The 12634-nt window shown below is 41.1% G+C and overlaps 1 protein-coding gene across 6 annotated transcripts in view; it reads right to left on the bottom strand.

Moving 5' to 3' along the window:
• Positions 1-12634, bottom strand: part of CDCP1 (CUB domain containing protein 1) — a 132553-nt gene that overhangs the window by 32056 nt on the left and 87863 nt on the right. For all 6 annotated transcript variants that reach the window (XM_033930324.1, XM_033930323.1, XM_033930327.1 and 3 more), the window contains exon 4: positions 10227-10595. In XM_033930324.1, the coding sequence (XP_033786215.1) occupies positions 10227-10595 (369 nt within the window). The remainder of the gene's footprint in view (positions 1-10226; positions 10596-12634) is intronic.

The following is a 12634-nucleotide window of genomic DNA, read 5'->3' as shown; positions in this document are numbered from 1 at the left end:
CATACCTACAGTGGCATTAGGAATCACAAAACGCTTCCATGGACATGATTCTGGCACTGTTATTTTAGGCACCGGTAGGCACCTTGAAAAGTCACCTAAGCTAAGGCGCTGTTTATAGAATATGGGCCTGAAGAGTGTTTGGAACACCATTGGTAGATGATACCACCAAAGTGTACCTGTTTAGCTATTGGTGTAGTATGCTAAATTTCTGTTATTTTCCCCAATAAACTGCAGATAGTGAAGGTTTATTTCATAAAATACTGCTAGATTTTTTTGCATAAAATATCTTTTTATCAGTGTATCATTACTGAGAGTGAAAACATAAGTTATTTGCTCTATTAAGCAAAAATAGCAGAAAAATTTAAGAAAAATGGAGCTTTATGTAATTGGTGGCTTTGAGGGACTCTAGGATGGACTTTAAAAGATTTTTTTTAAATTATTTCTTGATCACGCACAATCAAATTAGTGGGAAAAACTTAAATTCGCACAGCAGAAAGCGGCAGAAAAAAAATTTAACATATGGTGATATAACACAAAATAGCATATGGTGGCATCTTCTCATTGCACTAGCTTGCAAGAGCTGCTGCTCCCCCTACCAGATTAGAACAGAATTTGAGCGACATATATAATGATCATCACCCCTCTAGCTAAATTTCTTAAAATTCAGGAAGAGGTGGGGGAAAGGAGTTAACTACTCAAGCATAAAATTTTGAAGATTCTTTGTATTTCTCAGATGACCTCGTTTATAGCTACTCTTATCATTTTACATTATGAAATACAATTTTTGCTAGGCAACCAAAAGGAATAGGCAGAAGGTTCAGCAATTAGTTTGCCCAAGCAGAAAACAGAGATGGCAACATGACAGCACCACCTATGTGGAGCTAGCTAGGAAAAGAAGCATGCCAAAATTAATACGACTTCTGAAATTATGAGATACCTTCTAACAACATTTGGGGTTCTTTAAGGGGAGCACTTATGCCAGTTAGAGAGGGGAACTTATAACAGATCTCCACAGAAATACACAGGTCAGCTAAGCAAACAAAATCAACTAGAGCTATCCATTCAGCTACTGCATAAAAATGATTACAATACTTAAGCATACATTGGTCCAGGCTACAAAAACATGGAAAAGTTTGGTATCTAATATAAAGCTTCTTATCTAGCTAGCTTTCAGATGCATAAACAGTAGCCACAAAAAAAAATGTTAAGTAATCATTAATCTTGCATTTTCTAATGGCCCTTCCTTGCCACTCCCCCCTCAAACATCTTCCTGCCCTCCTCTCTTCCCTCCCTCCCACTGTCCTGCATCTCACCCTCCCTCCCTTTTGCCCCTGGATCTAATATAATAATAATAATAATAACAGTTTATATACCGCAATACCGTTAAGTTCTATGCGATTTACAATAGATTAAGCGAGGTATAAATTGATTGAATTTAAGAGGGGGGAAGAGGAGAGTTAATAGGATCGGAAATGCGTTGTTGAGGAGAAAGAGATCCAATATTTCTATCCCTCCCCCATACAGCAACTCCTTCCCACCCCACCACTGCCATGTTCAACATTTCTCCTTCGCTGCCCTCCTTGCAGCTTCTCTTCCTCCCAAGAATTTATCAAATATTTTTCCTTCTTTTGCTTCCCGTGTTGCATCTCTCTCACCTAACCACTCTTGTCCATTTCTCGGTCTCTCTTCCCCCACCTCCATGCAACACCTCCCCCTTCCATCTATATCCCTTATCCAACAAGTTTCCCTCTCTTCGGGCTAGATTCACTAAGGGCATGGATTCCGTGTCCGGGGGACTGATTCACAAATCGCACTCATGCAAATGAGGGCGATCGGAATCACACCCCCAACCAACCGCCGGGATTGCTCTGTAGCGATCCTGATGTGCGTCTAAGAGCCGCAACTTTTTTTTTTTTTTTTTAACTTTTTTACTAGCCCAGCAAGCCTGTGGTTTTAACCCGCAGGTTAAAACCACAGGCTCGCACTGTGGGGGGAAAGCCAGGGCAAGGAGCAGGAGAGCAGATTTGGGGGCAGAGAGTTGGGGCAAGGAGCAGGAGAGCAGATTCGGGGCAAGGGGCAAGGAACAAGGAGCAGGAGAGCAGATTCGGGGAGTCGGGGCAAGGAGCAGGAGAGCAGATTCAGGACAGAGAGTCGGAGCGAGGAGCAGGAAAGCAGATTTGGGGCGGAGCAGGGCAGCAGGAGAAAATCGTGGCAGAGAGAGCAGGAGAGTCAGGGGCAGAGAGCGGGAAAGACAGTAGGCAGAGCAAGAGATGGCAGTTGGAAAGCTGTGAATGACTGGTCTCCAGCAGTTGCTTGTTTGTGATTGGTCAGCCCAGTCGGTGTTGCAGGGTTTTTATTTGTGAATCGCTGCCTGCCATCATTTCAATGCCGTTCCCCCTCATTTGCATGCGCGGATCAGAGGATGATCGGGACAGAGGTTAGTGAATTGGGTCGGAGGGAAATCGGATCACAAAGGGATCGCAAACCGATCGGTACACGATCGGTTTGCTTAGTGAATCTAGCCCTTTCTTTCCTCTATCCCACTGTCCAGCCTTCCTGGACAATGGGGAAAGTGGCTGGGCTTAGTTAGGGAGGCTCCCGTGGTCTTACAGCTCCCTCCCTCTCACCTTTTCTCCCTTAGCACTGGCAACGATTCCTACATGATGTATATGCCTGACCCCCAAAGCCCTCTTTCTGCTACATTCCATCCCATTCAAAATAGGAATTTGCATTAGAGGAGAGTGGGATGGAGCAGAAAGGAGGTTTCTGGGTCAACTACAGAAAGCTTGTAGGAATCATTGTCGCTTTCCAACCTCTGGTTCACTTTCTCTACCCCCCTCTCCCCTCCCCCACCCACACACTTATGGGTCCAGCATCTATCCATCTCCCCTCCCCACTGCTGGACTCTTCCCCCCAACACACACATTTCTGGTGCATCTCCCCCCCCCCCCAGGTCTACCCTCCCTCCTTTCACATGGATCTTGTAAATAGGCAACTCGCAGCCAGCTCCGGCATGGCCTTTCCTCTGCCGTATTGGAAGTTGCACAGCAGAGGAAGACCCTACCAGGGATGGCTGCAAACAGCCTGTTTACAGCGATGCCTCTGCTAACCAGCTGCTGTTGCTGCTTCGAGTAAATAAGGGGGAGGGCGTTAGCAGGTCAGCACCACTGCTGCTTCAGGTGAGAGAGGGAGGGAGGAAGGAGGGTTGGTTGGTCAGGACCGCTGCTGCTTCAGGTAAGTGAGGGAGGGAGGAAGGGGGGTTGGCTGGTCAGGACCGCAGCTGCTTTGGGTGAGTGAGGGAGGGGGGTTGGTGGGTCAGGGCTGCTGCTGCTGCTTCAGGTAAGGGAAGGAAGGCGTGGGGATTGGTGGGTCAGGACTGCTGCTGCTTCGGGGTTAGAGAGAGGGAGGGGGGATTGTGGATCAGGACTGCTGCAGCTGCTACTTCAGGGCTAGAGGGAGGGAAAGGGAGTTGGTGGGTCAGGACCACCACCGCTGCTGCTTCGTGTAAGTGAGGGAGGATGGGAGGGGGGTTAGCAGGTCAGTACCACTGTTGCTGCTGCTTTGGGGGCTGAAGAGAGGACGATTTTTTATTTTTACCAGTTGGGTGAGTGCCAGTTGCTTGAGTACCGGTTAACTGGGATTTTACTGTATTAGCAAAGTAATATGATGCTTAGAGAGATCAAACTAAGGTGATGCTCAAGGAAGCAACTTCTCTGGTTAAGCATGCACCTTAATTTGGTCTTACTTTGATAAGATGTTTCAATAAAGAAATAATAATTTAGATCTTTATAGCTCCTTGAACAAAATATTTCAAATTTCAAAATCATTTATAGTCATCTTTCATGTATATGTTCCAGAATAATCATATGAACCTGAACTGCTTTTCCCCCCCCCAAATAGATTATTTTTTTGCCCCAGTCTACTGTATTTTTTCTTTTTCACTCTCTCTATCACAGGAGTAAGGAACTCTGGTCCTCGAGAGCTGTATTCCAGTCAGGTTTTCAGGATTTCTCCAATGAATATGCATGAGGTCTATTTGCATGCACTGCTTTCAATGCATATTCATTGGGGAAATCCTGAAAACCCGACTGGAATACGGCTCTCGAGGACCGGAGTTCCCTACTCCTGCTCTATCCCATCCCAAGAACTGATGTGCACACAGACAACTTGGCTAGCAGAGAACTGAGCTAGCAGGCCTAATTTTTTTTGGGGGGAGAGAGGCAGAATGCTTACTTTGCAAAGACAAAAGCACTGGACTGTGAAAGAAACAAGATCACCAACATTCTAAAGAATGCTATAATGAACAAGGCATTTTATTTATTTTCTGTTACTTTACAGTTAACTTTAGTATTCCTATGGTTTTGCTCTTTCACAATCTAATACTATTTTGTGTACAACATTAAATAACTACCCCAGGGCTTCCTTCCTGCTCACATCATTCAATTTCTGTGTGTTCTTTTTTATGCCTCTCTACAAGATAAGGTACTACAATAAATTATTGTTGGAGGCCTCTTTGGGGCCTACCTCCCTCTAGACTCCCAGCTCTTACTTCTATGTTTTTTCTCCTTCCTTGATAATATTTACAGTAGTGCTTCTCGATTCAGGAAAAAAAATTATTTTCGATTCGATTCAGCCTATTGAATTGATTTTTCGATTCAATTTTCCTGCCCAATTGGGTGTTTTTTTCAAAACATCCTGGTGGGTTTATTTTATAACACAAATTGAAGAAAAATTTATATCAAGTGCACAAAATTCTGTATAAAACCAATAAATATTAATAAATATAAGTGAAGTGCTCAGTCACCAACTGATCTGTGCAAAAAGTACTATTAAAAGTACAAGCGCCGGTTGTAAGCAGGGACCATCATAGCACTGCCAGTCCCTTAACCTTCCGTATATAGACATTTATAATCAAAAAGGAAAAAGAAAAATCACTTATCTTTGAGTAAATATGAGGAAGGTAGCAAAGTATTGGATCCAGCGTTTGTATGAAATCTCAATCCCTATTAGAAACCCCCATGTTTGAAACTCCCATAGCCTCCCTTCGACTTGAGTTTCGCGTTAGCGTCGTCAATGAGGGGGCACAGATGACCCAGGAAATCTGTCTGGAAGCATAGGACCGGCAAACTATACTGATTATTCAGATTCTGAATAGCTTGCTTCAACTGCAACCACCTATAATTTTGAGACTTAACAATACCAAATGTTTGTTGCAGTCATGAAAAGTCAAGCAGTTTTCCATCTGATACTACATCATCCAGAGTATATATGCCCACCTGCATCCAATACTTCCAAAGGATCTTAAACCTGCCAATTTGAATCTTGGAGTTCAGCCAAAGGGACTGACAGGTGGATTTATGAATCGGAATAGGTGTTAAATTATTAATAAATTTTAATATCTGCCAAGTGTCTAATAAAATTCTATTGTCCTTATACAACCTAGGTAACTTGATATTCAAGATGTGACCCAATCTCAGTGGAGACAGGAGTTGCCATTCCAATCATAATCATCTGGAAGATTTTCCATGAGCTCAGGGAGAATCCAATACATACCCTGACGTACCATTTCACCTATAATCCACATGAGAAATGCAATTTCATGGCAGGTCTTCATCTGCTCTGACACTAGCATTAAAGGCATTTAATACCACAACAATAGCATTTCATACCCAGTTTACCATGTCCCTAATCTGTGACACAACTACGGTAAAACCCATCTGTGACTTTTATTAAACGAAAGGGATGTAAACATCTCGGTTAGGCACCAGTATTACATATACTTAAATCTTCCAGTATCAACATAAAACCAGCAACTACTGCAGCTGGTCACAGATTGGCGAGGCTGGAAGGGAGAAAGACACACAGACCATCAATTTCCATGTCAATTCAATATTTTAACATGCAAAGCATCTGAAGTGGGGGGAGGTGCATGAAAAATGTTCTTTTCATGTCCCTTGCACGATAAGAGTCACATCCAGGACGGGCTATGCATTGAATCAAACTTTTGCACATTGATGCAGATAAACACCCCTCTTTCCCCCATGGATTGTTTACTGTTTCTCATACGAGGGGCTCACTTTAATTGTGTCATCTTGAGTGTTGTGCTGGTTGTTCTCCATGACGGTGGGGTCCGCGGTTGTGCCGCTCAGTTCGGCCAGCCTCTAGCTGGTGACCGTCAGCTCGGAGCGCAGGTTGCTCACCTCCTGGCTGGCGGACTGGAGCACTCCGTCGATCCTCAGGATTTTGGCCTGAAGAGAGAGGCAAGAGAGAGCTGCATGATGAGCGGGTGCAGTGGCTGGGGGGGGGAGGGGGCAGAGGTCCCATCCCTCACTCCCCTCCCCTACCTGTTCCATGAATGGCCAGAGCTCCCAGAAATTGTCATTCTGCACTTCCACCCCATAGCACCCGCTGGCAGTTCATCCACAGAAGTACGCTCTCTCCGGTGCTCTCCCCCAGCGTTATAAAAACCAGCCCGTTCCAAAGTTCTTTTTCCTTCCTCTGGCGTGTCATCTTACTAGCGTGTTTCCTGAATGGAGGATTCCATTCTCCTAATGGGCGGGAACAATCGCAATCCAAACCTGTTATTAGCTGAAATTGAAACAGAGATCGTTTTCCTCCCTATCACGAGGCTTTACAAAGAAAATTAGAATGTCCTCAAAGTCTGCATCTCTGTGACAGTTGGAAGCACGAGAAATCCTTTAATTATTAAAGCCTATTTTAAATCTTTATTGATTCTCAAACTTTGATAGTGCAATACAATTGGTAAATCATAAATACTGCATAAAATGCACTAATAACTATACAATTATTACATTAAACAATCATTTACTCCCATTCTCATCTTAATTATTAATACAAAACATATGATGTGATTTCAATATTATAATTAAATAATTTAACTCCTCAATGTACATTTCCCTTCCCCCACCTACCCACCCTGGATGTGTAAAGAAATCTAATGAAAAGGGAAGAAACATGACCCTTACTGTAATGCAACAAAAGTAGTCAATGGACTCCATACATCATTAAAGGACTTACTAGTCCCCAAACGTTCCGCCATCATTCTTTCATACTTATATGTGGTACACACATTTACCCACCAAAAAGTATAATTAATACTGTCATGGTTCTTCCAATTATGTGTGATCAGTTGAACACCTATTCCTGTCATGATCAGGAAAAGGCGACTTTTATACTTAGGCATAACATGAAGTAACATACCACAAATTACAGCCTCATAGGATAAGGGGATATATGACCCAAGAATGAGATTTATTTGTCCCCAAATTGACTTCCAGAAATTAAGTATCAGTGGACAAAAATATAACAGATGATCCAAAGTCCCTATATTAATATAACAATGCCAGCATCTATTAGATTTAGAATTATCTATTTTTTGTAATCTAATTGGGGTCCAAAAAACCCTATGTAATAAAAATAACCATGTTTGTCTCATAGATGCCGACGCTGTACATTTCAACCTCCAAATCCAAATTCATGGCCAACGAGACACAGAAATATACTGTTTAATCTCGATGCTCCAAATATCTATCTCTAATACTATTTTTTGGCTTCTTATTCAAAAATTCAGAAATCAATTTGTACCACTGGGCGGCCTGATGCCCTACTAGATCTGTCTGTCTAGATAAGTTTTTAAGTTTTTTCATTCAGGGAACCCACTCTGAATAGCCTGCTTCAACTGCAACCACCGATACTGTTGGGACTTTAGAATGCCAAATGATTGTTGCAGCCATGAAAAATCAAGCAATTTCTCATTAGATATAACATCATCCAATGTCTGAATACCTGCCTGCATCCAATTTTTCCAGGCAAGCCCAGCACCGCCTACTTGAATCTTGGAGTTTAACTATAAGGACTGCAAAGTAGATTTCATTAAAGGAACATCTGTTAGTTTTTCAATAAATTTAATTGTTTTCCATGTATCCAATAAAATTGTGTTGTCCTTAGCATATCTAAGTAGCCTGAAACTTAATACATGAGATAGTCGCAGAGGGGGCATAATTTTCCATTCTAGATATAGCCAGTCTGGAAGATGCTTTATGAGCTCAGGGAGGATCCAATACATACCCTGATGCATTATATAGGCTTGATGATACGTATAAAAATTGAGAAAATTTACCCCACCCTGCACAATTGTTTTTTGCACAGATACTAGAACAATTCTCGCATTTTTCCCAAGCCAAATAAATTTTGTTAGAATACTATTTCATTTTTTATAAAAGGACCCTGGAAAAAAAAACTGGCAACATACCCATTTGGTAACAAACCACAGGCAAGATCATCATCTTAACAGTATGTACTCTCCCCCCCACCAAGACAGATGTAATGTATTCCAATGCTCACACATTTCTGTGAACTTCTGCAATAAGGATTTTCATTTACTTTCTTTGTCTCTTCCAGCGTATTTTTTATCCAAATGCCTAGATATTTTATCCCTTCTCCCTTCCAAAGAAAGGGGAATGAATCAAATAAACCAATACAAAAATATCCAATAAATCTATGTTTTCAAAAACACATGTATAAAAACATATAGAGTCCTGATTCCCTTCAGATATCTTAGACTCTTCCTCCGATGTCACCCCGTATTTGACAGGAAACTGACTCAGTTCATTGGTGTTTCTTGCTGCTCCAAAAATTCCTTTAACTTTTCAGGATCCTCAAATTGAAAACTTTTATCTTTATACGTAATCCGCATTAACCCAGGATAGTAAAGGTCATACCTTGCACCAATCTCCTGTAATTTTGGTCTCATTGTTAAAAATTGTCTGCGTTTGTTTGCAGTTTCCCTTGCAAAGTCTGGGACAAAAAGGACTTTGAGTCCTTATAAGTTAGGTTTCTATTTTCCGTTGCCATTTTTAATTTTGAAAGCAGTACACGAAAAATTAGTGGTCTAGGACCTGACTGACCATTAGCGTTTCTACCTGGTATTCTGTGTGCCTTTTCAATCTCCAATGGCACTTTTAGCTTAAGGGGGAGAATCTTTGGTATATTCTCTTCCAAAAAAGGCTATCACATTCTTCCCTTCAACTCCCTCTGCTAAACCCAATATTCTCAAATTATTTCTTCTTGATCTGTTTTCAATTTCCACCATCCTTTTTCCTAAATCTTGACTAGCCCTATGATCTTTTTTACATTGTACCTGCTCCATTTCAATTTTCTCAACCTGAGTTTCTATTTGTCCCATTCTGTTGCTTACCACTTCCATCTTTTGTGCTAGATTTGCCACTTCTTCCTTCACTGCAGCCAGCTGATCAGTGTTTTCTGTAAGCACCACATTAATACTTCTTAGTTCCTCTATCAGCTCTATCATGTCTAGGGTATCTGCAGGTGTGGGCGGATCTGCCTTTAGCCTTTTAGCCTTCCCTCCAGGGTTTAAAGCCGTTTCAGGTTTTGTTTGCTTGACAGAAGTCATTGTTGAGCAGAATTAAATTTACCAGCTTCCAAAGGAACAATTTAAATCGCTGTAAAAGTAATCAGGAGATGCCTGGGGCTGGGAGCTTCACAGTTACACGTCCATTCAGCTGCATCTCCAAGCCACACACTCCTATGTTTATGTTATAAATCTCAAAATGAATTGTTATATTAGTTTAAATTTATAAGAAATACTATTATTAATCTGTGATGACACCATAAGATTCACTCTCAAGATCACAGCTCTAATAAACGATTGTATATCTAAAAATATTTGTAAAGTGCTCAGACCTGTAACCTGACTATGGTTAGTATGGGACCATCATCGCTCTTTACGGTCCCAATATCATTCAATGTAAACCAACTATAAAGAAATATAACTACCACAGACTAAAAAGGTTACGGGTTTGAGCACTTTACAAATATTTTTAGATATACAATCGTTTATTAGAGCTGTGGTTTTGAAAGTGAAATATGTTTTGTATTGATATTGATTGAATATAAGTGCTGTCTATAATAATTTGTTGTGTATAATTTAATGCACTTTTGAATGTGATAAGAAAATTAATAAAGAATTAAAAAAAAAAAAATGCTGTGCCCTAGTAAAGTTAGGCGCCAGAGGTGCATCATAGTAAATGACCGACAACCTCTTATTGTGCGAGAGCATTATGAAGAGTGATACTGGCAAACAAAAGCACCAAACTTGCACGTGGGGACCTTCAGACAGCAGAAAAACACTGCCAAAGCACATAACTATACAAAAACAAATGCAAACAAGGGAGAGAGGTACTTACTTTCATCCTTTGGAACCAGCTGAACTGTGATCTTAAAGCGTAAATGAAGGATCCCAGGATCCTGATTATCCAGGTCGCAGCTCTGCAAGGACATGTTAAAATTTCCAGCAATGTTGGCGGGCTGAAGATCGTCTAGTTTGAAGACCTCTGGGTTATTGTGGGATTCAGGTAAGTAATATTCCACCCGTTCCTCCTTCTTCTCACAGTTCGGTGAGGTTTTGTTGATGAACTTGATGCTAGCTCTGTGGTTAGGGGGTATAACAAACTGCCAGGTCATGAGTTCATCTTCTGGAAACCCCAGGGGATAGTTTACTGATGACAGGACTGCTGAAGACTCTGTTTTAAAAGTTGATTTAATTATGCACAATCCTGGAAAAAAAAATAAAAATTTTTAAATGAATCAGTCCCATCAACCAAAATCACCTTCTCTTTGTGCTTCTGACCTAGCTCACTTTCTGAGTTTCCAGCCCAGCCAGAACTTATCCCCTCCTCTTTCATTGCCATTTATAAAAACAGAGTCCTCCAAACTAAAGAACTATTTCCATCTGTCAGGGGATATACTCTAATTAGATCTCATGCTTCTTATTTATAACCTGCTCACCGCAGAAATATTGTCAGTGAAAAGGGGGCTGAGATCAACAATCTCTTTGGATTACTGAGCATGCATGCATTTCTATCTTGCAAGCTGACTATCACCTACAGAATCTGCTGTTCTGCAATGCTAGGGACTTTCTCCACCCAAAGGATAGTGTCCTCATCCCCTGAAGGGTTGAACAACAGAAATCAGGTCACCTGTGTGCTGTCACAAAATCAGTTGCTATATCCATGGAGGTAAAATATTTAGGGGTTTTACTAGATTCTTGTCTGACGTTCAGGGGGCATGTATGTGCCGTGGTAAAAAAAGGTATTTTTTAAAATTGCGTCTGTTGAGCAATTTGCGCCCATATTTGTCAGCCTCTATGTTTAGGACTGTCTTGCAGAGTGTGGCATTATCATGCCTAGACTACTGCATTTTGGTGCTTCTGGGTATAACTGCATCAGCACTGAGTGCTCTGCAGGTAGCCCAGAACGTGATCATTCAAACTTTGTCTTGATTAAGAAAGAGTGATCAAGTGACAGAATGCTATATATCATTGTATTGGTCAAAATTAGAACATTGAATCCTTAATAAATTATTGGTCATGGTGCATCTTTGTATTCACAATAAGGCACCGAAGCATTTGATGGATTGCAGTCTGCCATATGAACCACAATGGATGTTGCACTCAGTGACTCACGATGACTTATATATTCCGACAGTGAAACAGCTGCAGGGATATTTTTGTTAACAAGAATAATAATCAGAATGGAAATTTTTGGTCACTAGTTCTTGAGAACTAGAACTAAAAATATTATTTTTGTCATAAAGAAAACTGGATAAGAATAAAAAAAATTATTGATCCAAATACAATAAGAGCTATAATTGTTGTTTTCCATTAACAAAAATTTCTTGAGGTGGAATGAAAATTACGTGATATATTGTGCTTTTTATTCCAATTCTACTCCTAGCTATTGAGATAGATGACAGGAACCTATGGGAGACTTTTATAGGTTGTGAGACCTATTCCTGCATTTTGCTGGAGTTGCTGAAATCACAGGCTTGTACAAACTGGTTTCAGTTCAGATGCTGAGATGCTAATGTGTGTGTAGATTTCTTGCTGTGAAGTTTCTCAAGGACACCAACCAGTGCTGAAAGCAAATGCAAGTCAGCAAGACCCTCTATCTGGGAACCTAAGAACTGATAAAGTGATGCCAGGCTAATGCACTGATACTGATGTACCCGTGTGAAGAATGGAAACTTCAAGAAGAAAGTTCCAGAAGCAATGCCTGTCCAGGGCCCCCAAGGGAAGAATGGAGGTGTAGATTAGGGGAAGGTTAGATAGGCAGTTGGTCTGCTCCAATAGGGCGATACATATTCACAGCCAGGGGAATGGTCTAAGACACAGATACTTTCTGTATAAAACCACCATGCTTTGGCAGAGTTTTCTTTAGAGAAACTGCACCATACTTACATACTGCACTGTTTGTATGAGGTTTTTACTCTCCATTATATATGTCCAAACTGATTTATTTCTGATTTGACAAATGCTGCTATAATACTTATTACTAGAATAAAAAGTTATTTGCTTTGGAATATACAATGTAATCTTGTGGGGTTTATTTTTTTTTTTTTGGGGGGGGGGGTTCCCCTTCACGACAGAACCCCAGTGAGGTAAAGTAAACAGCCTTTTACTTCACTATGCTGGTGCAATCTTACTGGTAGCTGGCAGGGATCCCAAGCCTGCCAGCTCTTCAACTTTGCAGTCTGCTGCGTCTTTCTGAGACCAACAACGCCAGCAACCAGTACATGCACAACAACCCCGAGATCT

This window comes from Geotrypetes seraphini, chromosome 2, assembly GCF_902459505.1.
Source record: "Geotrypetes seraphini chromosome 2, aGeoSer1.1, whole genome shotgun sequence".
In the NCBI taxonomy this organism is placed as follows: Eukaryota; Metazoa; Chordata; class Amphibia; order Gymnophiona; family Dermophiidae; genus Geotrypetes; species Geotrypetes seraphini.
Note: the sequence above shows the minus strand (reverse complement) of the source record. Positions and strands in the feature narration are given on the sequence as shown.